The 26,924-nt window shown below is 39.6% G+C and overlaps 3 protein-coding genes across 8 annotated transcripts in view; all 3 read left to right on the forward strand.

Moving 5' to 3' along the window:
- Nucleotides 1–10,045, forward strand: part of il1rapl2 (interleukin 1 receptor accessory protein-like 2) — a 302,734-nt gene extending 292,689 nt beyond the window's left edge. Inside the window, exons 10-18 of one of the 2 annotated variants that reach the window (XM_041048286.1) lie at nucleotides 261–321; nucleotides 1,141–1,250; nucleotides 6,190–6,335; nucleotides 6,429–6,506; nucleotides 6,646–6,762; nucleotides 8,077–8,199; nucleotides 9,247–9,486; nucleotides 9,642–9,672; nucleotides 9,947–10,035. In XM_041048286.1, coding sequence (XP_040904220.1) covers nucleotides 261–321; nucleotides 1,141–1,250; nucleotides 6,190–6,335; nucleotides 6,429–6,506; nucleotides 6,646–6,762; nucleotides 8,077–8,199; nucleotides 9,247–9,486; nucleotides 9,642–9,672; nucleotides 9,947–10,035 — 995 coding nt within the window. Of the gene's footprint in view, nucleotides 1–260; nucleotides 322–1,140; nucleotides 1,251–6,189; nucleotides 6,336–6,428; nucleotides 6,507–6,645; nucleotides 6,763–8,076; nucleotides 8,200–9,246; nucleotides 9,487–9,641; nucleotides 9,673–9,946 lie in introns of both variants that reach the window. The other variant, XM_041048287.1, reaches the window with a different exon arrangement.
- A 5,624-nt stretch (nucleotides 10,046–15,669) lies between these two features.
- Nucleotides 15,670–24,312, forward strand: LOC121188654 (beta-1,3-galactosyltransferase 2-like). The gene is made up of 4 exons (XM_041048493.1): nucleotides 15,670–15,807; nucleotides 17,250–17,388; nucleotides 18,474–18,740; nucleotides 19,811–24,312. Exons 1-4 carry the CDS (start codon nucleotides 15,782–15,784, stop codon nucleotides 20,405–20,407), a joined length of 1,029 nt encoding a protein of 342 aa, XP_040904427.1. The 5' UTR covers nucleotides 15,670–15,781; the 3' UTR covers nucleotides 20,408–24,312.
- A 2,324-nt stretch (nucleotides 24,313–26,636) lies between these two features.
- si:zfos-2326c3.2 (misshapen-like kinase 1) overlaps nucleotides 26,637–26,924 on the forward strand; it is a 55,969-nt gene continuing 55,681 nt past the window's right edge. For all 5 annotated transcript variants that reach the window (XM_041047452.1, XM_041047455.1, XM_041047453.1 and 2 more), the window contains exon 1: nucleotides 26,637–26,779. In XM_041047452.1, coding sequence (XP_040903386.1) covers nucleotides 26,723–26,779 — 57 coding nt within the window. In that variant the 5' untranslated portion in view covers nucleotides 26,637–26,722. The remainder of the gene's footprint in view (nucleotides 26,780–26,924) is intronic.

Below are 26,924 nucleotides of genomic sequence, written 5' to 3' on the forward strand. Positions count from 1 at the left end.
ACCAGAGGTAGGAATGATCAGACAGTGTCCTCTTTCAGGAAGTCAGCAGTTAGGATGGACTGCGTACAGCGAGACCACCAACATTTACCCTGTGGAGATGATGCTGTTAAAAATGTAGTAAAGTGTAAAAATAAAATCTGTTTTGTGTTTGGACCAGTCCAGAGTTCATGTCGCTCTCAGTTGTTAGGTCTGAGGCATAACTGAGCTTTAAAGGAGATTATTTAAACTCATCCGTTCCCTCACTCACTCTCTCTTCACAGATAATAAGGAGTATGATGCCTACCTGTCTTATACTAAAGTGGACCTGGACTCTCTGGGCAGGTAATTTACCCCAGCCTACATGTACACCTGTTAAAGCAAGTTGTTGGTGTTTCTTTTCATTTTAACAACACTGGCTTTCAAACATGCTAATGTAAGTGACTGCAACACAAAAGAAGGACTTTCCCAGTTTGATTGTGTGTGGTGGACATTTGCAGTGAGCGCTTCACCTGACCAGCTCTGAGGTGTAAAACTGACTTACCAAAAAATCGTAATGTATTAAAATGCATTTTAAACTATTTCAGTTGTTTGAAGGCAAACTTAACATTGTAGGAAGTATCGTAATTAACCTTTTTTTCTGAGCATGAGATGAGAAAATTGATACCACTCTCATATCTGCGCAGTAAGTACAGAGCTGGAGTTGTGACATGGTTAGCTTAGCTTAGCATAAAAACTGGAAGCAGGGGGAAACAGCTAGCGTGGCTGTCTCTAAAGTAAAAACATATGCCTAGCAGCACCTCTACAGCTCACTGATGAACCACATTCTGGCTCCAGCTCCATACTTACTGAAACAAAGATTGTGTCAACCTTTTCATCTCACTCACAAAATAAAGTGTAACTATATTTTACAAAATGTTCCTTTTAAACCAAACTACACTAAGCTAACTGCTTCTTGCAGCTGCTTCACAGTAAAAGTCTAACGAAGCATGGTCACGGTAACAGAAGCACTGAATCACATCAGGCTTAATGGCCTCACACTATATGCGTCCACACTTTAGTATTAACCCCTTAAATAGTAGTAGTAGATCAGTAGTCATTAACTAATGGTTTCACATTCCATTTCAAACCCGGAGCCATATTTGTTCTTGTCTTCTCTGGCAGGACGAGCAGTGATGAGGAAACATTTGCTTTGGAGATCCTGCCAGATGTGTTGGAGAAACACTACGGATACAAGCTGTTTATACCAGACAGAGATCTTATGCCCAGCAGTAGTAAGTATCCATCTATATATCTATTTACACACACACACACACACACACACACACACACACACACACACAGACATCTTTTCTTCTCTCTCTCTCTCTCTCTCTCTCTCTCTCTCTCTCTCTTTCTCTCTCAGGGCCACTGAAGCCCCCAATACCCAGAATTCATCACTCTGTCAGAATAAATAAGAATGAATGTGGATCTTCATCATAACACATTCACAAACAGACACACATATGTCTGTGTATGCTCACAGCTGTTCACAACATGTGTACTCAAACCACAGACACATGTTGCCACACTACATAACACTACAATGTCGCTTTTGCCTCAGGCACAATTTCTCACAAACTCAGCTTCTCATTCTTTTAAAGAAGTAACATATATACTGTGTTTTTCTCAACCTAGCTCATGTGGAGCCCTCACCTCAACTTACATAGATGTCCATGCATAACATACAGGACGTGTAAAAGGCAAACAGTTAACACAAACATTTCACACACACTCAAATCTCACACATTGAGCGTGACAGTTAGGCTTTTCATTCTTTTGTCACACATTCCCGCCACACATTGTATTTCTCACGCTGATAAAAAATACTGGTAAATTTCTCTGGTGTGCCGTTGCTATGGAACCGGGAGGAATCAAGCACGTCTGCTATGGAGTCGAGTCTGTCACTTACCTGTCAATCAAAAAAGGAAAGGGGCGGGCTAAGATAACGTGACAACCAATGAAAAAAAGGATTGTTATCATGTGATTTAATACTAAGAATGTAAGTTCTAATTAAAGTAAACAGCGTGTGCAGTTGGAACCATAAAAAAAACACATGCAGATTATTTTCATTGTAAAACCACAAAGATCTCTTTCTCTTAAAACGGGTGGAGGCTGGTCTGAAAAGTCATCTTTCCTGATCAAGCTGAGAACATGGTTATTTTTCTCCATTCCTCAGTTGACAATTTGACGACACTATGTGGATTTATTTACTGCAGCTGTTGCCCACAGACACTCACAATCACAAATGTATGCACTCTCAATATGTACTCTGAACACTGTGAAATTGTTTAATGATGAAAAATTCCAAGACAGTGTTCAGGATGGTGGGGCTGCAAAAATGAAAGAAATATGGAAAAAAAAAACTGCAGATGTACTGTAATATACATTTGTTTGTATTCTCAACAGACACACACACACACACACACACACACACACACACACACACACACACACACACACACACACACACACACACACATCCATCCATCATTGTTGCGCTCTTCTCTGGCCTTGCTTCTGCAGGGACAGTGAAGGGAGCATTTAAATTGGAATGCAGTGTGAACATAAACACAAAAACACACATTTAAAATTCTCCCAAACACACAGACACATTCTTGCAGTTTCTTTAAACGTGCACACACACGCTGTGTGCACATTTGTATCACTTTCTAAGTGTTTTGTAGAATAGGGGAGGTCATTAAAGCTGAAATGATCAATTTTTTCTGCGTTAACAGTGGGTCATGTAACTATGTGCATGTGAAAGGGATTCTTCATGGAGACTCACCCACAGGCCATTATCACCCAACAGGCAGCTGTTTTCAGCTAAAAGCTGTAAAAACCTTCTGCAAAATCACATTCAAAATCCTTTGTGTGGTTCTCTTAATGTGCTCAGATACATACGGTAGTTTGGTTCAGTATTTATAGCTAAAAGTCTCAATTCGGGAGAAGAGACCAGTCCATGAGTGGGTCAAGGGGTCACGGCTGGCTCAGATGCATCTGTTATATCAGAACAGAGAAGACTGAACGCTGTAGAAGGTGTTAGACTTTAGAGATTACAACTTGATAGTTGAAAAACATGACTTCAGAAGAGAGAGTTGCTGAGTTTTATGGATATGGACGAAACCAAGTTACAATGATGCAAGTATTCCACTCATTTTATTCCACTGGAGCTATAGCTATAAATAGTTAGAAATAAATAGTTTTGTAAATAATAATAATATATATTAATAAATATTTAAATAAATAATAATTTTGTTAAATCACAAAACCTTTAGCTTTTAATTGCCGGTGCTCTAGTGGTTGGCAGTTTGTCTTAGAACGTAGAAATAAATCCAAAGGAGCAAGCTTTGCTTTTTTTTTTCACAAAGACCAATGAAAGAAATGATGAATGAGAAATTGACTGGAGTTACAGGAGCTTATGGGACAGAGGCAGGCCCAGATGTGATGTCTTGATTTCAGTTTTCTATCTAGACTTTACTGTATATCCACAATTTGTTATATGTCATTGGTTACAAATGTATGCCAAATCAGTATTTACTTTGTTAGTCCTTTACTATTTACTAAGTAAGATGACTGTACTGCAGAGAACTGAGTGTTTAATAAGATGTAATACTGTACGCTCTACCTGCTCCGTGCTAAAGAAAACACTGTTAAACATATCAGTTGTCTGTGAGCTCCCAGGTTAATTCCACTCAACTATCAAACTAATGCAAGAAACAAAATATTGAGCCATTATCCCCTGTGTATTAGCATTTTGTTGGTGAAATGTTTTTCAACTTGTCCTAAAAACTTCCAAAAAAGAATGTAGTCACTAAAATAACTTTACAATGTGGCTGACAAGTAACAAATGAATGTTTTCAGAATTATTTAACATTTTCTCCTAAAATACATAAATAAATTTACTTAAATATGGTTCATAATGAATCAGCATGCTCTTCATAGTCTGCCCTTAGCCAAAATTATGCCTCCTCTCAACACGCGTGCGTACACCACATCCTGACAGCAGATGAAATCAGTCACACGTTCTGCCATGCTGAGACTTCCTCTCTGTGTCCTGAAAACATCCTAAAAAACAAATGTCCACTGTGCATTCCTACGCACAGAACTTTGTCTAAGCTGCATATGAACTAAAGGTTACGTAGACAGACTCAGTGACTGAATCACAGAGACAGAGCGAGGTGCCTTTTCATCGCTTACCAAAGCCACTGACAGTGCAACATGGCGATGCGACCTAAAATACACCATTCAATTATCCACTCCATTAGCCCTCCGAAATGAACCAGAGAGCAAGAAATAAACAACGGAAACAGAAAGAGGTGGGGATGGGGTCATTGGTTCGTGTTATTTTATTAATTGATTTACATAATCCTCAAAAACTGTGAGCGGGCAGAGGAAGCGGAAGGGCAGGAGAGAGGAGGGGAGGTTAAGTGTGAAGAGAGAAGAGAGGGAAAGATAAAGAGAGAAAAGGGAAAGCAAAGCATAGAAGAGAAAGAAAGGGACTGAATTTTGGGATGTTCTGTACTATTTGCGCCTCTCAAATTGAGCGTGAAATTGCAGTGTGTTGCTGGAGAGTCTCTGTCATTAATTTAGTTAGCAAGTGAAGAGATGGTGAAGGAAAGAGACATACAGAGGGAGGGAATCTGATGTGCACAGAGCTCACAGTTTTCAGTGACTGCGAATTTTAAGAAATAATGAGCAATTCCAGTTATGCACGTTGCAAAAAACATCGAGAGTGTCACAAATTAACGATTGGAAATGGGACATTTTTGGGAAAATAAGTTTTGGCTTGGCGTGAAGCAGCAGCACCGCGGTGAGGATGAAAGTATTGCACTGAACTCTTTTGGCTCTATATTGACTCACATTTATATTGACACATAAAGTAGCTCCACCTCAGATCTGCTCACTTTGCTCACTCCGCTCCTCAACTCCACATTTTCCTCTCTGAGTTATAAGTAGAAGCTGTGGTGGTGTATCAGCACAACTCTGATCCCCATTTAAGAGCTGACTTCACTGCGCTGTGTCAGAGCCAAAAGTCTTGCACAAGCATTTCTGTCACTCTACTATATTCTCCTGTCAGTCTTTCCTGTCATTTATGAACAGAATGACTTGAAGGATGCAGCCAGCAAGAGTAAGACAGATACTCTAAAGGGATGTTTGCCCCACGTACTCTCGAGCTAAATCCAATTTTTTTTCCTGTCTGTTGTTTTTGAAGCTGTTGTATCTTTTCCTGTAGTTCAGCTACAAATAAAACATCTGTCTCTCATACTTATTTGTTCTTTCTGAGAAACAAATGCACGACTTTTACAGAAGTTCAACATTCTGAGAAATTCACGTGTTCGCTTTCTCTCCAAGAGTTAGATGAGACGATTGACACCACTCTCTCGTCTGTGTTTTAAACATGGGGCAGGGCCAAGGAGGTTAGGTTAGGTTAACCTTAGGTTAGGGTAAAGACTATAAGCAGGGGGAAACAGATAGCCTGCTAGTCTACTAGCATTTCTAATGCTTACAAATTAACATGAATTAGCATACTTCCCAAAACACTTCAGTGTTCCTTTAAAGGCTGCAAAGGTCATATACTGGACCAAGATGGGTTTTTTTGTTCTTGTTTTTTTTTAGCAGCTGCTCAACATTTTGAGGCATGTTTCTATTAACAAACTGGGATGAAAAGACTGATATCATCCTGATATCTGTGCATTAAAAATACAGAGCTTAAGTCCAGATGTGTTCAGGCTATAAACACTGGAGGCAGGGGGAAACAAGCTAGCATGGCTGTGTCAGAAGCTACAACATTAAAGATGTCTCTTTTACATGAGTTATCAAACTAAGAAACTGTGTGAAAACACAGGAGGCTGTGCAGTCCACTGCACCCAGCTGTCGTTCGTGAGGAAATAGTTAGAGGACATAATTCCCTCTATTACCACAAATTTTACATAACTCTCCATGTTCAGCTAAAGAAGTGAGACATAAGGTGTTCAGTAGTCAGCTTCAGAGGTACTGGTAGAAGTATTTTTTTCAGTTTGGACTAAGCCATGCTGGGATAGTGCATATCCTCAGCCAAGCTAATCATATTCTGAGTCTGACCAACCATATTTTGTTCATTATAAATGACATCCTTCTCTAACTCTCTTTTCACTCTATCCCTTTCACTGTCTCCATATCTCTCTTTCCCAGCCTATATTGAAGACTTGGCTCGCAGCGTGGAGCAGAGCAGGCGTCTCATCATCGTTCTGACTCCAGAGTTTGTTGCCAAAAGAGGTTGGAGTATCTTCCAGATAGAGACACGCCTCCATTCTATGCTGGTTACCGGGGAGATCAAGGTATGAACCGTAAAGTTAACAGGAAATCACAACAAAAGATGGGCAGACGTGTGTCATCAGCTTTTCTCTATATCTGTGTTTCTGTGTGTCCAGGTGATCATGATAGAGTGTGCCGACCTGAAGAATGTTATCAACTACCAAGAGGTTGAAGCACTTAAACATACGATCAAGGTATACAGAGAGAGGGATGGACAGAGGGAGAGAGGGGTGAGGGGGGTGATGTGAAAGGTGTCAACAAACACCAGCAGACTAAAGAAATTAGACACTAAAAAAAAAAAATCTCTTCACCACTCTTCTCTTCTCTCTTCAGGTTTTATCCATCATCAAGTGGAGGGGTCCTAAAAGCAATGAGCTGTCCTCTAAGTTTTGGAAGCAGGTGGTCTATGAGATGCCTGCTAAACGCAGAGAGACGTTGTCCAGACGCCAGGTATACTGCCATTAACAGAAGTCTAAAATCAGTTTTCCTTGTGTTTTACAGTTTTTCACAATCAGGTTTTGCAGTTTTTCACTATGAGCAAAACCACAAAACTTTACATAACCTACCAAAAGAAATACTATAGCAGAAACGGGCAAGGAGCAATTGTATTCTTTTGCTTAACCCACTGTGAGAATAACACAGCTTTGAAAAACATGGACCATACATACAGTATAATGTATAACTAGGGGTGTAATAGGAAAACACTAACTGTACAGGTATGTCCAGGAGCTTACGAAAAATCTATGTAAATTTAGTATTTACTTATGCTCCCCTGTGGGCATGAATTCACAACAAACAGATGGCCTTTGAAATGCCCGCTAAACACAGGTAATGTATTAAAATTGGAGTCGCAATGGGAAAAAATGTGTACATGTTTACCATGTGTTAACACCTCAGGTGGTGTATGCCCTGATTAGCAAAGAGATGTTCTCCTACTGCTTGGTACTGGAGAATAATTATCAAGAAACAAATATGTTGTGAATTATTTAACTGCAACAGAAAGTATAGTATCTTAATATCCTTTATTACCTTAACAACGATAGTGAGCGTATCACGAGAAAATGTGTTGAAGTATTTTGGGTGTTCATACACTGTACCTGTGCTCCTTTTTTTTTTGTAATTGCAGCATGTTTTTGTTTGTTGTTTGTTAAATTTTGAATGCCAACTATTTTCATTTGGTTCATTTGGTCCTTTGAGGACAGTGACATTCAGACTTACATGGTGCCAAAAAAAAAAACACACACACACACATGAAACAACCCCAAATTCCAGGGCAGTGAGTTTAAGTGGATAGACATTGACATCTGAAAGTCTACAGTTATTCATGCCTGAAAAGGCTGATATAACACAATGAAGTCAAGAAGAGGTGAAGTGCCTCTTCAATTTATGGGCCAAGGAACACACATCCCAGCTTCTTGAAAAATTGCCGAAGAACACTGACGAATTCAGACGATCCATCATGTTCAGGAACATACAACGAATGGCAATCAGGTGTGTTCTGACCCCGGACCACCACCAAATGTTCAGACCTTGTAGGATGACATTTTATGGACTGCCTAAAGCCCTGTGACTTTTGTTTACCTGTCCCAGTTTGCTTGGATAATGGACAGTGTGAGTCTACATGAACCAAATGAATATATGCAACCAAGTGAAGATAAGGAAAATGGTGTTGTTGTTTCATTTCTTTTCAAATCACTATGGTCATTTCAAAATTACGATGCAATCTCCTTGACTGCTCAAACATTTGTGTTTATATGCTAACAGGTGATGGACTCTGGTGAACAGGGCCTCTTTGGTGACCTACAGACCACAGTCTCCACCATTGCCATGACAACCACCTCTGCCTCTCTGGCGCCCCCTAATGAGAGTCGCCATGGACATCATCAGGTCAACTGTTTTACTTCAAGTTAATGTTATTGATTATAGGCTTCCTTTCTGAAACCAGTGGTGTCAGTAAGAAATGATGGCCAATAGGTTTTACATGCCCCTCCAACTTGACATGCAAACACACGGTGCTCTGTATTAAAGATGGATTCTATGTTTTATTAAAAAAAAACTGTTTTATGAAAAACTACTGTTAATACTGTAAATATACCATTTTGCAAATGAAGAACATGACATTTTCTGTTCTTTATTTTTAACATGTTTCCCCTTAGGCAGCAGTGGTGTGAGCAGCTATTGAATTTTAGGCCTATGGCTTTGATCAAGGTTCAGAACAGACTGTCATGGGGTTTTATTGCAGTAAATCTATTTAAGAAGATAGCTAATAACCAAGATTTATATAAATTCTAATATTGTGAGCTTGTGTAGCAGGTGAAAACTTTTACGTATAACACTACTGGAATTTTATAAGAATTGTATAGGCTTCTCCAGAGGAGCTGGAGAACCAAATCAATTGTTAATAAATAATTAGTTTCACATTTGAAAATATATGGTTGATTCACGCAGCTACATCCAACAGAAAAACACCCCCACCTTACCAAAATACTGCACACAACGATAAATATGAGTTCGCTTATTTAAAATTGCTTTGGTCCAACAACATTTTGAACAGAATGGTCCGGTTAAATGTCTCTGTCCAAAAGTACACTGTCTGTATAACTTTAAGAGAGGGATGGCTGCACATGCAATGCTGTGATGGGCCCACATATAGGCCCCATGAGACCACAGGCCTTATATAGCTACACCTGCTGCGCTGCCTAGATTTCCACCACTGTCTGAAACTACATTTTAAAAAAACAGGTGATGTCTCAGCTTCATGTATTTTTAACCCTTTATGATTTATGAGTTTCACAGTTCATCCAATTATTAAAACGCAGTCTGAAACTCACCTCACAGTGTCAGCATTAAGACCTTGTAAGGTTTAATTGCCTTACAAAAAAATATTGTAGGTGATGAAAAGTTAACAGGAAGTCATGTTTTTTCTCACCACAGGTTGCCTTGGCGACAGAGATCCCAGACTACAACCAGATGACCTTGCCACTGGGAGGAGGTCACATGGCTACAGCAGCCCAAATGAGGCATTTCTGCCGCAGCTACGAGTTCCAGCTTCCCCCTCAGCCTTCCTCCCTGTCACCTCCTCTCCCACCTCCCTCCACTGTGCAGTTCTCCACTCTGGGCCCTGGGGGGCGCCACGTCTACTGCAACATCCCTATGACACTGCTGAATGGACAGGTGAGAGGAAAGACAGTGCCTCTTAGAGCATGTTTTTGTTATTCTTTGTTAGTTTCTAGCATCCAACATCTGCACAGTGTATCCCTTTCTGTTGTTTGTGTGCATGTACTCAGAGTTTAAACACATTAAAAATGAAACCCCTCTTTTCTCCCCAGGGGTTCAGAGCAGTTCACTGGGGAACAAGAGGTCTGTTTGGATAAAAGAAAATGTAGAAAGAAAATACTATCTTCATATTATCCAACCTCAAATATATATTTATTCTAACAGACTGGGAAATGGTTGTCACATAGCCGTATAGTTGTCATACATGAAGCATGGTGCACTACTGGCATGCAATAGTATTGTATACAATGTAGAATATAGTGCCTAATTTTTTCTCTCTTTAATTGTAGATTGTTTTCTAAGACTTGTGGTTTGGGGAAGATTCCTGTTAATCATAGTTGTGCTGTTTGTTTCCCAGGTACCTCAGAGCAGTACGCTTGGGAAAAAGCCAGAACTCCACCTGAACAGCACCTTCGTACCTCTCACCAGCAGAGAACTAAGCTCTGACATCTGGTAGATGTGCTTAACTGGTACTGGATACAGACCGGTTTACAGACTGCTTTTTCACTGGCTTTGGATATGAGGTAGACTGGTTGGTCAACTGGTTTTCATTGAGTTTTTGGACTGTGTACAGACTTGGTGTCAGGAGAAACTGGATGTGGACTCGTGCAGACTCATTTTGGGCCATTTCATCCCTTGCTGTGAACAAAAGACTTCTTAAAGACTGCGTAAGGCTAAGATTCACAGTGGTTGGGTGTAATGGCTGCAGATTTCATACAAACAGGTGGATACAGATTATAAAACTGATTGCTCACCGCATTTGGACTTACCAGCTGGTTTCAGACTGATATAAACTGTTATGTAAGATGTGTAGCCATGTCCATTTTAAAGGACTGCTATTAAACAACAAGACTGGTTAAATGAATCTGGCTGCAGATAGTGTATAGACAGAAATGGACATGTGGATATAATGAACTGGAAAAGTCAAAGAAAAGGCCCAGGATTCTTAAACAATGACTAGGTATCCACAGACAACAGAAGCCCGTTTGCCACATTGGACCTCGGAGCACAAAAAAATGGCTGTGAAAACCAGTTGATTTGTCAGCTGCTTAACTACTCTGAAATATCGGTCTACTGAAAAACAAAAAGTAGCGTGAATGCCAGTCAGTTTTCTACCTAGCTCAGTTCTCTGAATACGATCTACCTGTTGACTCGGTGACTAGGTCAGTAAACAAGGCAGATTTCAAGCAATGATTTTGAAATACCAGTCCACCTTAAAACAACAAGTCAACCTCTTGAAATACAATGTCGGGCTGGTTAGCTAGTTACCTAGCCACCTGGTTTGGCTCAGAAGCTAAAATGGTTGACTTAAAAGAAATCCTGGCAAGAATATCAAAATAAGAAGTGATCCATGAAGCAACTGCTAAAAGTCATTATACTGAGAAAGCACAGTTAACTGGAGTCAATGGAAGCTAGCTAGGTGTATAAACTAGTTGACTAGAAGACTAGTTACTTCTTGAGCTAGGAGGAAGAAAACCAGTCAGCTCATCACCTTGTAACCCAGTTAACAGCAACTAGCCAATTCGTCAAGAAGCGAATTGGCCAAGAGGTGAACTATCAACTTTTACCACCGTTCTAAAAGCGTAAAGAACGTGGCTTTTTCTATTTGCATGACCACCCATTTAGATAAAAGAAATAATCAAATAAACATAGATAAAAGAGTAAATGACACAGTCATCGTCGCAGCCTCTTTTAATATGGAGGAGAATAAACATCTTATGTTGATACGGTATATTTGTTTTCTGTCCGGCCATGAAGTAAAGATAAACACTGATAAAGGGAAAAAAGGAGGTGTCCCTCCAAAAGCATTTTTATTATTTATTTTGTTTTGTTTCATTTAAAAGTTTTATCCTTTTAGAAGATTGGTGATTTTTTTGCCAGGCTTTTTAGTATTTGTTTGTTATGATAATCTCTGTACAGCTTCCATAACTTATGCATAGACCTATACATAACAGTGGTTTGTTCCCTACATTTTTCTGTTAACACCCACATTTAAGTGTGTGTGACCCAGAGCCTCTTTTTTACTTTCAGTCTTTTCTCTTTTTTTGTCATTGGATGGATGGATGGATGGATGGATGGATGGGTGGATGGGTGGGTGGATGGATGTTTTTTATGGCAGTACTACACTGCTAATGGACTGATGTTTTAAACCCGTCACTCTGGAAACGAGACCACTACCAGTCGGCCAAAGGGGGCTTCACTGCATAAACAGCTGGACTCCAAGCTGGAACAGACCACATTCTTCTTTGTGAGCTTTAAAAAAAAACGAGATTATTACCATAATATTTAAGCAAAGTGAATAATGTTCTGAATTTACACAAAGGTACTGTCATTGTCTTATTAGAACCAATGAATTCTGGATATTTGAGATTGTTTGATACAATAATTATTTGAGTTGTTATATTCGATGGCAATATACAGTATAGTGGTTGTCTTTTGATTTCTGCTCATTTATTTGACTATTCTTTGGATATATTGGTTGAAATAATTTAACTGAGAGCAAATAAAAAGTATATGAGTTGTTTTATACATTTTGAACGCCTGTCATCTGACACATTCTACTGTTGTACCTTCTTTCTCCTACTTCTTCCCCACTTTCTCCTGTTCTCATCTTCTGTTTCTTGCTTTGCCAGATTTTATGCAAGCTGTTTTCATCTAATTTCTTCCTCCTTGCTCCTCCCCACTTTAACAGTTAGTCCTCACTAACTGTTTACTTCCTTTTCTCGCAATGATTGGGATTTCACAATAATTCTGTCGGTTGTATCAACGGCTTCACTAAACCTGTTCAGATTAAAGGAAACAAACTGCAGCTCTAACACAGTAAAACCAGTTTCACTCTGCTGGGCTAATCCGAGTAGAACTGAACTAAGGTACAGGGAGTTGAACAGAGTTTGATCTGTGTTGAGGAAGGGATTGCCAAAAGCTGCAGTAAATAGAAAAGAATTAAAGGACACGTACAATTCACAATGTACAATTTAAGCCTTAAGGACACACATTTTACTGTGAAAGTATTTCCACAGGATTCAACAAGTTCAATTTAAGACTTTTTAAGACCATTATGAATGCAATTTAAGACCTATTTCATGTCTGTGTGTTTAGGTGTGTGTGTGTGTGTGTGTGTGTGTGTGTGTGTGTGTGTGTGTGTGTGTGTGTGTGTGTGTGTGTACACAGCCAACTTTTCCTTCATTCAGCTACCATGTGTAAAGTCCAGAGCACCTCTGCTTTTAACATTTTGCATAGATCCAAATGCTGTGTGGAGGTCGTTGTTGTAGGATTTAGCGTTGTTAGTGCAGAGTGGGCCCCACTGGGGACTGGGCTTTGGTGATTCTCCCTATATGAATTCATAACAGCACTGGGTGATGACATGTGTTTGCTGGTGACTGGTGACTTCCCATTTGAGTCTAATGTCTTTATACCCTACCCTAACGAGCATTTTCTTATGCAAGTTGCAGTGCGCTTCAAATTGTTATTTTCAACAAAATGTGGTGTACCCAGCTACAAAGATGCAATGAGTCCAGCTGCGGTCCTACACTCTACAGCAAAAGAGGTGGAGGGTCAAAAAGAGTTGAGCAATATTTTCCCAAGGCCACGCTGTGAGGACCCCTGGGGTCCTCTTAGGGTTCAGATCTTATACTAATCTGTATGTCTTGGCTCTGCAGGTACCTGACTGGTGTATCTGGGACACCTCTTGGCGCCCAGGTTATAAAAGGTTACATAAGTCTTGGCAGCGGACTAACCACCCTCTCTGCTCCCCTCCCGACTGACTCCCACACCCCATATTTAGGCTAAATAGGCCTATTTATTTAGGAACTTTAGTTCCATTTGGTTTGATAAAAATGTCCATTAATTGTTTAACTGTTCTTTGCAGTGTGTCTCCCTTTTCCTGTGGCCAGTACGGAGGATTCTGCTTCTGCCTCTGCTGGTTCTGCGGTGGGTGCTGTTGATGTTGTGGCTAATTTACATTTGGTGCCGAAGTTTAATGAGAGAGACGCTAATACTTTTTTCTCTCTTGTTGAATATGTTGCTGATGCAAAAAATTGGCCGGATGAAGATAGTGTACTGATGCTTCCTCCTGCATCATCACTGGGAGAGGTCAGGAGGCTTATTCAGCTGTGTGTGTGCTGAGGAGGATTTGGATTATGGCATTTCCAGATTACATAAATTAACTGATAAATAGTGTCTTTCCAATAAATTAGAAACATGGTGGTAACAAAGTTATCCCAGTGAAGTGGTTCCCAAAAACTAATGAGTAAAATATATGTTATGTAAGAAACACATTTCCACCAGCAGGTGGTATTTCTGCACTGAACACAACTGCTAATGGAAGTATAAAGTGCTTTCAGCACAAACTCTATGAGTTCATAGATTTCAGAGTAAGAGATCAGAGCTGCAGGTTTGACAGATGTGATGAGACATTGGCAGAGAGTGTATCACTTCCTCTTACAATGGTACGTTTAGATTGTGACTGATGAGTTAACTTCCTGCTAACTTTTCAAATCTATTAACAGTTTCAGTTAATATTCATACACACTTTAAGATGTCGGTCATAAAGGTTGGAATCAGCTCGTGATCAGATGAAACAAATGAAGACAACAAACTAAACACTGCACAGAGAACACCTTTTACATGGCAATCTATCCAATATAGTACACTTTCCTTAGCTGCTAGCTAATGGGGCCACAACTACGGCTGTTCGCCATGAGTTTGCTGGCCTGTTGTGGAGACCAGCCTCGGTGAGTCAGGGGCCAGGAAAGATGATGAGTTCCTCTTTGGTGCTGAGTAACTGTTTGCACCAAGCCACAAGCGCTTTGTTTTTTAGTCTGGTGCTTAGTAAAGTACTGCAAGCATATTCAGTAATTTTGCAGTCTTCTCTGATATGGGGATACTGGTTTGGAGTGCTGAAATATTTTTGGTCGAAATATTTTATATATATATATATATATATATATATATATATATATATATATATATATATATATATTTATTTATTTATTTATTTATTTATTTATTTATTATAATTATATCTATGTGTGTTTAGCCTGCTGATTTATTGTCACATTGCTGCCTGGGTGTCTATACAGTCACGTTAAGTGAAACATTTTTTTTACACTGCAGGAGAAACAGGGCCTGTGTCAGTCCCGCAGTCAGGGTGAGAAAAAAAAGAAGTGGTTTTAGATTCGTGACAGTAAACCTTTTCTCAGAACTAATCTGAAACCACCATCTTTCCATAACCTTCATCAAGTGCTCTGGCCACCTAAACAGGACAATGACAACCCAAAGAGTCTCCAGCCACACTAGCAGCACCAGTATGGTAAAATGCTCACAATGAATGGTGATGCCAAGCAGATACACTGTTTACCATGTTTGCCAGCATGTTGGAGTGCTAAAAGAGACATGCTAGAGAATAAACCTGCCACAAGAAGAGAAAATGACATATTTACTTAAAAAAAAAACACCCAGATATATGGACATAGCATAGATGTTTCTCTATGGGGCAGCATTTATATCAGATGGCTTTACATGCATTGTGTCACAAATACAATACTCATAAACCACACGCAACTGACATTAGTGGAGAAATTTGTCACTTAAAAATAATGTGTTTATCATGTATTTTTCAAGGACAGGAAATATTACTGATAAGACATTTAGTCTTAGTCACTATCATGTAACACTTCTCAGAACATACACATCCTCATAGATATCACACAGGTACAATTACACACAAAGAAAATATCGTATTTTCATTTCTTTGTGGTGTTGATAGAAAGCCAATAGAGCTCTCAATCAGTTGTCAATTGATTAACAGATATCTTCAATACAGTGAGTATAGAAGATGGCTTACAAAGACAGGGAGAGACAGAAAGGAAGAGGTTTGACATGTTTTCTGGTAAAAGAAATGGTGATGAAATAATGATGCAATGTCATTCTGAACGCATGTTGAGCTATGTTGACTATGTTCTCATTTAATACAAAATCATCAGGCTTTCTAAATGTTATTGTAAGGTATTACAACACCAGCAGTCGTATCTAAGTTTTGTACTTCTTTTTGTGGAGTATACTGTCGGAAGGAGGCTTGGTGCATCTGTCTCACACACGTCACCACAAACCAGCCACATGAACATCCACATTATTTGCGACTGTTCTGCCTGCTGTAGCTGTCAGCTTTGAAGTCTGTCTTTACCATTTCAAAATGCTGAAGGATTTTTTTTGTAAAGGGTAAGTTCAGATTTTGATTCAGTTTGTTTAAAATGATTTTAAAAGATGAAGGGTCAGGGAAAGGCTCAGTGTGGTTCTTAAATTTGAAAGCTTTTATAACAGATCCTATTGCGGGGAAATGTATATCATCTCTGATTGTTTGGCTGTAATTGATTGTAGAGCAAATAATATTTTTTAGCCAATTTATTTCCTGGCTTCAACAGCAGAGAAAACCACATAGCATAACAGTAGTATGAGTACTATGAATGACTACATTTTACAGGTTTCCATACAGTACAGTATTTGAATTTCAGAGAGTGAAACTGTGGAAACCAGAAGTCTTTGTAATATTAAGCGGATTTTGTTACTTTTTTTTTTGTTGTTTTTCTTTGTCTTTCTTTTTTTCATAATCACATTTTTAAAAATGAAAAACTGAAAATAAATTTCTATATTGATTTAAGTAGATTTTGCATTTGGCATTCAGACATTACTAACTCATGCGCCCAGAAGAAACTTCCACTGAAGACAGTATATCAGCAGTATTGTTATAAATGACAGAGGTCATAGTGTTCAATTATCAGGTGTTGATGGTAAGACAACTGACAATGTTTTGAGCAATGTTAACACTGTTTGTATAGTTCATATAAACCCAATTGTGCGTCTAACCTTAAAGCAGCTCCGTATGCACATAGTGTAGATTTACAGTGCCCCTGTGCTGAAATGCCACAAACCACAAGATCTTTCAATGAGTCATGTGACAGGAAAACTGGTGCCATGACAGAGATGCTCAAGTGTTAATATTAAAATCAAATAAATAAAAAAAAGAATAGAACAATTTCATTTTTTTTCCCTGAAATGTTGTGGTGTATCCCACAGTAAGCAGTGGTGATGCCACTTTTTTTTTTTTTTGTTACCACTCATGATCATGGGAAGTGTGCAAACATGTTTAAAAAAACAATAGAGGTATGGGCAAGTTTTGTTTGAGAAAAATGTGCTGAGAATCATGTTAGCATCTGTTTCCAAATGGACCTAAATGCTGAAAGTTATTAGGGTTTCTCATTCAGGTTGCCTGTGATGTGGTTTTGGAGATTCTTGATTCTGTTGATTGATTGCTGTATATGTACCATGAAGGCTACACAGTCTCTAAAGGAGTTTGTTATGCATGTCCAGTATAACAGGTTCCACATCAACATGTGCAATGTGTTGACCTACTTCTTTGCTCAACAAATGTCTTGTCTTGTGCTTTCAGTAGGCTTTGATCTCTAGTGGTTGAGGTGGTTTCCGATGCCTACAGAGCTTAATGGAAACATCTTACCCTCTAATCTAATCTAATCTAATCCAAGCAGTTACACATATATTTTTGTATATGATTAATTTTTAATATTATTGATTAGTGGTTATGATGGTTTTTCTGTGCAGTTACAGGGTGTTAAAGATGTCCATTTTCACTTTTGTCTTGGCAGTGAAAAGACTCGCTGGTTATGTATTATGATGTTCTTCACGTTGGGAACTTTAATCTTTATTTCCTACAATTTGAACTTTTTGAGGACTAGCTCAGTGTCGACGCAATCTTACAACAATATGACCACCTCAGCTGGAAGTGTGAGTATATTTACTACACCTCTGTGTCCATGTCTTGAAACAGAGGCAGCTATCAAAATGAGCAAGACAAATAAAAATCCATACACATAATGCATCTGTGCTGTTTTTCGCTGTTTATCTGATAATAAGAACACTCATACTTTAGAAGTAAAGCTGGATTTGTATTTCTGCTTTAAGGGATAACACATGGTCACTGCAAGAACTGCTGCTGAATGAGGACAGCATTAAAGAAATTACATTAAAGACTCAGTATTTTTCTCCTTTGCTGTAACAAACACCTAACAAATCAGTTACACTGCAAACCCTCTGCTCACTGCAGACACTGCTATGTACTGTATGTGTGAATTAATGTAAATGCAGAGGCAACCAGGTATTCAGTAACAAGACCACTTTTATGCACAGCAAAGTCAATTAAAGAATGTAAACACAGTTACAGCCTAATAACACTTAAATCTAGCATTGCTGAGCAGCTACAAAAATAAACCCAGACCAGAGGTACTTTTGGTGGAGCTCCTGTTAACTCTTTGCATCAGGTATAAATCCAGCTTCCTCACAGTCCACAGTCCGCTGCTTCTCTTTCTGTTGTTGCATGAGGTTGATTATGAAAAACAAGTGTCTGAGACATACTTCCTCATTTCTGTGAAGTCAGGCTGTGGATTCAGCTGATGAAATTCAGTGTAATTCAGTTACACATGTAATAATAATGTGTTCACATAGATGCAAAGTGAATTGTAGACACAGATAATCCAAATTCTCTTTGTTTAAATTCAAATTCTCTGCAATTAACATGTAGAAATGGTAAAGATACAGGGACACTGGTATCAACCATCCCACAAACTCTTGGTAAGCCACTTAACAAGCTGACTGGCAAATAGAGGAAATTTGAGACACACTGCCACACACATGGTCGAAGTGTGCACAAACACAATCAAAAATTCACTTTGCCATTTGTCTGAACACAGTTCCCCATTTTATCTTTTCACGTGAAGCTAAGATTAGATTGTAGAAAAGTGAACACAAAGTTGAGTCCAGTACTATCATTGCAGTGCATCCATCAAAAACATCAACTTCCTCTGGTTGCACAGGTCTCCACAGCTGACAATTCAGCATCACAGTACTTTGTGGCATACCCGCACCCGTACCGTTTTATAATCGACCAACCAGACAGATGTTGGCAGGAAAGCCCATTCTTGGTTCTTATGATCCCAGTCGCACCCCACAACATAAAGGCCCGTGACGTAATCCGCAACACATGGGGAAAAGAAGCGGCAGTGCTGGGCCGAGTTGTCAGCCACTACTTCTTGCTGGGACTGTCCCAAGAAGGAAATGGGACAGAGCTCTTCGAGGAGCATGTGAGTGTATTCATCTTTGAAATGACTGAGTTCTTTTTCAGTATCAATGTCAACCATGAAAGTGTATTTCTGTTTTTCCTCCTTTCAAAATAAATAGGCTAACATGAATTAGCTACAGCAGATACTTGAGAGGATATAAAGCTCACCAGGTAATCGGAGCACAGAAAAGACAGACGGTGGCAATGCTGGGTTATAGCTGAAGCCACATTCACATTTCCTGTGCACACCTATCACAGTGAAGCTCCTGAACAACATGAAAAAGGCTAAAACTCTTCTTCTTCTTCGCCCTTTCTTCACTGGGATAACAAACATTGCCACACAGCCAGTGACTCTAGTGTCAGCACTTTACACTTCGGTTCTGTGTCCTCCTGCTCTGGGATCACCTACACTATATTTCAGTGCAATATAGTTGTTTTACTTTTTTTTTTTTTGTTAGTTTTTGTTGTCAGTGAAATAATGTATGGCTGGCTTAGGTTCAGTCCCTTCCACACTAAAACACCAAACCACTGTTTTCAGATTTATACACTCTGGAGGCCGCTTTGAAAAAGCCCTGATTTGATGGGAGAAAAACAAGTGTTTTCATCTGAACAGAGAGCTAAAATCTAAAAAAAAAAAAAAAAAGAAGAAAGAAAGATGTGCTGGCTTAATTTGGATGCGTCCTCAGCTATACAGAGATTTTAGTGTTTTTCAGATTTTATTTTGATTTTCCAGCGACTTTTCCAGTGACTTTGGCTATGTGTCACTGCTCTCATCAAACCTACTTTTCTCCAACAAAAAGAAAGAAAAAGCTGTGATAAACACACGGCACACTACCAGCCCAGCACCAAACAGCAGACAAAGTTAGAAACTGGATGGTGAATGAGGCTAATAAGCCAGATATTTCCATAAAGAGAACAGAAGGCCAGACCTAAAAGGAGAGTGAGTACTTGACTTACATTTTTACAAGTGGCCAGAAACATTATTCCAAATGAATGCTAATGTTGGTGGCTAGCTTGTTTCTGCCAAAAACTTAGTTTACTACTGATTCCTACTACTGCTTTAAACTGAGTCTCCTGTCTCTCTTTCTTTAGGTGCTAGAGGAAAGCCAAAGACATCAAGACATTATCCAGAGTACCTTTGTGGATAGCTACAGTAACCTCACCATTAAAACCATGGTTATGTTTGAGTGGCTCAGCTCCCATTGCCCCAACTCTGTCTACGCCATGAAGGTCGACTCAGACATGTTCCTTAATGTCCACAAACTTGTTGACATGCTTTTGAAAGCCCCCCGCCATCTCTACATGACAGGACTGGTGGCAAGGGGTGCTGCTGTTCTTCGAGACAGCACCTCAAAGTGGTTTCTGCCTGACTCTGTCTTCCCTGAGTCAAGATACCCACCGTATGCCCTGGGAATGGGCTATGTGTTCTCACTGGATTTGTCCAAAAAGATTCTGGGGGCATCTGTCCATGTTAAAGCTGTTTACATTGAAGACGTATACGTGGGCCTGTGTATGAGACATCTGGGTATCGCACTGACAGATCCTCCTCATGATGGTTTGTTTAGGATACAAATGCCTTATTGGCATAGTAACTGTTTCTGGAGCTCGGTCATTACAACATTACTAGCGGATTCCAACCAGCTTTCAGATGTATGGGAAGTGTATCAGGCAACAGAAAGTGGCTGTTGACACTTTTGCCTGTGTTTGTGACTGTTGGCCTGGTTAAAGTTGCACCTTGTAACTGCATAACCCTGCGTTGCAGTTACAACCTCTCTCTGTTTACAGCGGAAGTTACTGCCTCAATGATAGTTTTTAATGCCAAGACAGAGGTTGTGAGACAGTTTTGTGTTTGTGTTTGCAAAGATTGCACAAATGGCTGTAAAACTGTGAATATAATAATTTTAATATTTTAGGATGGAGAGCATTTACTCTTGTGACTATGTAGAGAGGTGTTGTTATCATTTACCCTCATAGATAAAAACGGTTATAATAATACCTCTGAGGAAAGCAGGATTTATTGAAGGGCTGTTGTATTACACTGCGTTACTTTTAGCAAAGTGCACCTACTAAACTTGCAACTGAGTTTGTCATATTTTTAGGGACTTATTTACCAACAGAGAAGGCAAATGAAATGTCATCTTGAAGCATAATATATGACCACGAGAAGTGTGATGTTTGTGGTCAGCAAAGGATGAATGCTACTGAATTTAGTTGTCGCATGACTTTTCTTTTAGCACCATCATGCAGCTGTCATTTTTGGTTTTCTGTCACTTTTCCCCATAATGGTTATTATAATTGAAAGGTTACCTTCAACTTGGTGCAAATGTTTGCTTTCATTAGGTTTATCTCGGTCAAAGATACCTTAGACTGCACCTCTTCCATTTCAACTTTTCTGTGGTGAGACACTTTACATGAAAGGATTTCCTCAACTGAGCTGTTTTTTTTTTCTCCTCACACCCACACACAAATATCTATGAAGCCACTTCTTGATATGTCTGAACTCACAGAGATTTGAAAGGGGCCCTGTTTTACACATCTGGTGTTTGTTTTTTTTTTCTCCTATACTGAGTAATGTCAGCCATGACACAAACAACAGCGCTCTCATGTGGTAAGAAGGCAAATGAGAGAAAAGAAAAAGGGAAAGGACAGCAGTGAGGTAGGAAATGAGTGAATGAAACAAAAAGTAAAATTAAAAAGAGCCTGGGTGCTAATTAGGTTTTGATAACTTTTATACAGACATTTTTTTTTACACGTCATTGTATCTATAAAAGTTTGTGAACCACTGTCTGAGGCTCTTCCATGAGCAAATGCCAGATAAGGAGACACTGAGGGAGACAGAGACAGCTCAAGAAATGAGCTCGACCATCCTATTAGAATTGTTTCAGTATGGCTCTGCAGGATCTTTTTCTCCCAGCAAAACCCTGTAGATGTGTGCTTATTCTTTTATTTTCATTATTAGGACCAAATGGAACAAATGTCATTGGAAGGATTAAAGCAGAGGAAGAAATGTCATATAGTGTGAGGACATGCAGTTGTAGCAGTTAAGTTCTTTGAGGGTTCTCAGGTTAATGTTAAGGTTCTTGAAAGACCTCAACCAACCCAACCTGCACCACAAATGCTTGCTGCAAGATACACTTGTCTTCTCCGGGGCCTATTCTACTGCCCCTGCTTCTAACCACGCTGTAGCCTTTTTAATGTCTTTCACAACCTCTCCATATTCATAAATCCTCCTCCAAAACAGTTGGGTTGGACGGTCTGAATTGACTATTGTGTCTGGCAGAGGAGGACCAAATTTGGGACTGCTCTGAGATTTGGTAGGTTTTGGGGATGGGGCCAGTTTGCGCTAAGAATCAGCTCCATGTTGTTACACTCTGACTTTAACCCGGTGTCAATCCCAAGAATCTGATCAGGTAACCTGACCTGGTTTTCATATATGATTCATCACAACATCAGAAGGAGTCAAACAACATGCCATGCTGGATTTTGGCCACCGTTAAGCTGTGCCCTTCTGACTACCAGATGTCAGAGTGTCCATCTTTCTTGTCCTCCATTGCCAGTGATGCTACAGCTAACTCCGCTTTCTTTCATCATGTGTTTTTGTGCTAATTTTTTAGTTTTTAGTTTTTGTAACTAATTTCTCAGACTGTCCTTTGACAACTGCAAGAGGTCTTTTCCAGGGTGGCAATACCCGTGCTTAACATGGTGATTATGAAAATGATGATCATGAAAACTATGTGAATGACAGGCTATTACCTTCAGATTTTGGGCTGATGTTAGCCTGAGTAGGGTTCTACAGACTTGCAGAATGTACAGTTACCATATGGTAAGGATGTGGAAAGTTTGAATACTTTAGGCTTTGACGTGCCTCACAGTGTATGTGTACAGTACCAGTCAAAAGTTTTGACATGGTAGAGGAGTACAGGTACCTAGGGGTGTACCTGGATCACAAACTGGACTGGTCCAAAAACGTGGACACTGTTTACAAAAAGGGCCAGAGCAGTCTCTGCTTTCTGAGACGGTTAAGGTCCTTTAACATCTGCCTGACGATGCTGGGGGCTGGACTACAGTGTTGGAGAGGAGATTGTTGTCCAAAGTTAGAACAATATTGGACTCTCCTTCACACCCTCTCCACCATGTGGTGATCAGTCACAGAAGCTCGTTCAGCAACAGACTCATTGTTCCACGCTGCACAACAGTGACACAGGAAATCATCCCTGCCTGTCGCTATCAAACTATATAATTCAGAACTCTAAAAAATCACAGACTCCATGTATAGTGTGTATACATCATTTACCTCATGTACATATGCAAATATGAAGATGTTTTTATTTTTTGATTTTATTTTATTGTTTTTCTGATATTGGATTATATGTATATTTGGGGGGGCGGGGGGATATTGCAGTATTTTTACCTTTATTCAACTTTCTATTTTTATTTTGGTTTTTATTTTCATTATTTTTTATATATATATTTTATTTTATTTTTATTTTTTTTCCCACATTAACTTTATTTATTGTAGATACACCTTTTCTCTGTGTACACAGTTCTCTGTGCATTTTTTCTTCATTGTTAATTGGGAGTTTGTCAAAGTAACCAAAGAATTTCCCTATGGGGATTAATAAAATTTTTCTGATTCTGATGTTTTAGATTCTTCAAAGTAGCCACCTTTTGCTTTGATAACAGCTTTGCACACTCTGAATCTACAATGTAGAAAGGAATGAAAATAAAGAAAAACCACTGAATGAGAAGGTGTGTCCAAACTTTTGACTGGTACTGTATCTGCATGCATGCATGCAAGTGCCCTCAGGAAATGGTTTAGATAAGGGGAGTGTCAACTTCCTCTTGACAAAGGATACCTTATACCTTGCCTGATTGCAAATACATACATACAAACACACACACACACGGAAAATCAGAAATGATAGAGAGGGAGACAGACAAACGACATCTGTCACTCTGGAATTTTCTTATTCAGTTGTTTCACAGAATGTTTTCTTGTTTGGGTTGGATACAAGTCCAACAATGTGTGTGTGTGTGCGTGCGTGCGTGCGTGCGTGCGTGCGTGTGTGTGTGTGTGTGTGTGTTTGTGTGTGTCTGTGTGTGCAGGCAGCTGACCCTGGCGTGAACAGGGGCACTGTGTGAGACCACAGAGAGACCATTCTTCACTTGCGACACAAGCACACTCACACACCCACTACACACTCATGGCCATCCTCTCTTCCCCCTCTCTCGCTCTTTAATTTGTCACATTCACTTAGACACACAAACAAACATGCAAAGGGTGCAACAGAGTCACTTGCCATCTTTCTCTCATTCTCCTACACTCATACTAACACACAGATCTCTAGCATAGTCTTGCTCTTTCTGTTTCTGCCCAAGAAACACACACACACAGTGTGTCCCACCACATAATGACTCTTATTTCACTATGCTGACTGTGACTCACTGGCTCAGTCAGAGGACGGGAATGTCAAGCTCAATCTCTCCAATGTATTTTACACTTAAAATCATAATTATATTAAACAAATACATGGTTAAGCATACTGAGAGGGAACATACCAAAATGGAAATAAACTTTGAAATTTCTATGACAATTTTTATTTCTATGACAATTTTTTACCTTCAAATCTGTGACATTTTTTCCATCACACAGACTTGCAGCAATGTTGTTCTACACTAAACTGTAAATACAAAACTGTTTGCTTTCTCCTGTAGGGTTTAATCAATAAACACCACTGTGTAGCTGATGATTATTAGTCTCTCATGTAATAAGTGAGGAAGACTCTTTACTCCAACACTAAGTGTCCATCGGTCAATGTTAGTAGAACATGAGAGCATTGCTCTAACTGCATTAATAATTACTTAATAATTAGCTCACTAACGATTCTGGTGCGCTGGTCATGAGCGCTGTATCAATGTTTCAAATCCCTCATGCAAAATTAAACACATAAGTTGCTCCTTGTCAAACCTTGTTGACAGGTCCCATTTATTTCCATGTTGTGCAGCATGTGTGTGTGTGTATATATATGTATATATACACACACACACTGATCATGCATAACATTATTTGTGGTTTGTGGGTGGGATATATTAGGCAGCAGGTGAACATTTGAGCGAGTTTGCCAAATTGTAAGGGCTAGATAACTGGGTTAGAGAATCTACAGTTCTTGTGGGGTGTTCCTGGTCTGCAGTGGTCAGTATTTACCAAAAGTGGTCCAAGGAGGGAACAGCAGTGAACCGGCGACAGGGTCATGGCTCATTGATGGAGCGAAGGCTGGCTCGTGTGGCCTGATCCAACAGATGAGCTACTGTTGCTGAAGAAGTTAATGCTGGTTCTGATAGAAAGGTGTCAGAATACACAGTGCATTGCAGTTTGTTGCGTTTGGGGCTGCATAGCCACAGACCAGTCAGGGTGTCCATGCTGACCCCTGTGCACCGCCGAAAGCGCCAACAATGGGCACGTGAGCATCAGAACTGGACCACAGAGCAATGGAAGAAGGTTGCCTTGTCTGATGAATCACATTTTCTTTTACATCAAGTGGATGGCCGGGTGCGTGTGCATCGCTTACCTGGGGAACACATGGCACCAGGATGCACTATGGGAAGTAGCCAAGCCGGTGGAGGCAGTGTGATGCTTTGGGCAATGTTTTGCTGGGAAACCTTAGGTCCTGCCATCCATGTAGATGTTACTTTAGGCAAGTACCACCTACCTAAGCATTGTTGCAGACCATGTACACCCTTCCATGGAAACAATATTCCATGATGGCTGTGGCCTCTTTCAGTAAGATAATGCACCGTGCCACAAAGCAAAAATGGTTCAGGAATGGTTTGAGGACCACAACAGCGAGTTTGAGGTGTTGACTTGGCCTCCAAATTCCCCAGATCTCAATCCAATCAAGCATCTGTGGGATATGCTGGACAAATAAGTCCAATCAATGGAGGCCCCAAGTCACAACTTACAGGACTTAAAGGATCTGCTGCTAACACCTTGGGGCCTGCTACCATGTCACACCTTCAGGGGTCTAGTTTAGTCCATACTTTGAAGGGTCAGGGCTGTTTTGGCAAGACAATATTAGACAGGTGGTCATAATGTTATGCCTGATCGGTGCCTGATATAAATATCTATATCTATATCTATATCTACATATATATCTATATATCTATATATCTATACCTATAATAGATAAATATAAATCACTGAGTTTTTTTTTCTTTTTTTCTACAGTATGGTTACGTCCTTTCACCACAAAAACACGTGCACGCGCACGGCCAGGGACGCACGGACGCACGTGGACAGATTGTCGTGTACTACGTTTCATCATTTTCATTCAGCTGCGTTTGGATGCAAAAGCTCTTAGTTTCATCGTTTTCCGGGGTTGACTTGATTTCACATTTCTGAGAAAAAATTAAACAAACAAACAAAAAATCACTTCTGAGGAGCAAAACTCAATATCTTCAAGTGAAACTGTGTTAATGCAACCGGAAACAGACAGTTGGTGCTGTCATGATTAAGGACGAGTGAGACTGATTAAAGGCGAGTAGTGAGGCCCGAGACAACTTAAAAAAAAAACAATTTAAAAAAATCATTCGTTTGTGAAGAGGGGATTAAAACGTACTAAAGACTATCGTAATTTTTAATCACGTCTATATATGTACGCAATTTTGATATTTTTTTAAATACATTTACAGAAATTTTTACGTGTTCTTATATAATGTATGATAATCTATTATATTTGTGATAATTTCTATTTAATCTCGTCTCTTCAGTAACATAGAAATAAACCCGCAGATTAATCTTTTTTTTTTACGGGTGTGCTGATAAAGACATGTATTCTGAAAGGTGTACCCGGAAGTCGTGTGTTTTACGCTGACTAGCTTCACGCTGCTAGCTAAACCTCAGAATGGACCCGACAAGAGGAAAAGCCGTTAGTTTGTAGAGGAGAAACTGTGACCGTCCATGTCTTGTCTACAGATATCAACTCGCTGACAAAGTTATTGACAGCAATGTCGAGAGAAAACACCACCCGAAGTTTGGACAGTATTGACCTCGCTGCTTTAAGAGTAAGGAGAGATTTGTTGTCTTCCTTTTTAAAGAAATGTTTGAGTAAACATTGTAGGATGTGGTGGGTGTTACTTGAAACTTAACGGCAGTTTCAAGCAGCAACTTAGTGGACAGTGAGAGACATATATCTTTTTACCTTTTCTA

This window comes from Toxotes jaculatrix, chromosome 10, assembly GCF_017976425.1.
Source record: "Toxotes jaculatrix isolate fToxJac2 chromosome 10, fToxJac2.pri, whole genome shotgun sequence".
In the NCBI taxonomy this organism is placed as follows: Eukaryota; Metazoa; Chordata; class Actinopteri; family Toxotidae; genus Toxotes; species Toxotes jaculatrix.

Excerpts from the sequence above, each read along its gene's own strand:
- LOC121188654 (XM_041048493.1), top strand. The coding sequence starts at position 15,782 with ATGCTGAAGGATTTTTTTTGTAAAGG. Across the intron at positions 15,808-17,249 it reads AAGGATTTTTTTTGTAAAGG|TGAAAAGACTCGCTGGTTAT; the intron begins GTAAGTTCAGAT and ends TTGTCTTGGCAG. Across the intron at positions 18,741-19,810 it reads CAGAGCTCTTCGAGGAGCAT|GTGCTAGAGGAAAGCCAAAG; the intron begins GTGAGTGTATTC and ends CTCTTTCTTTAG.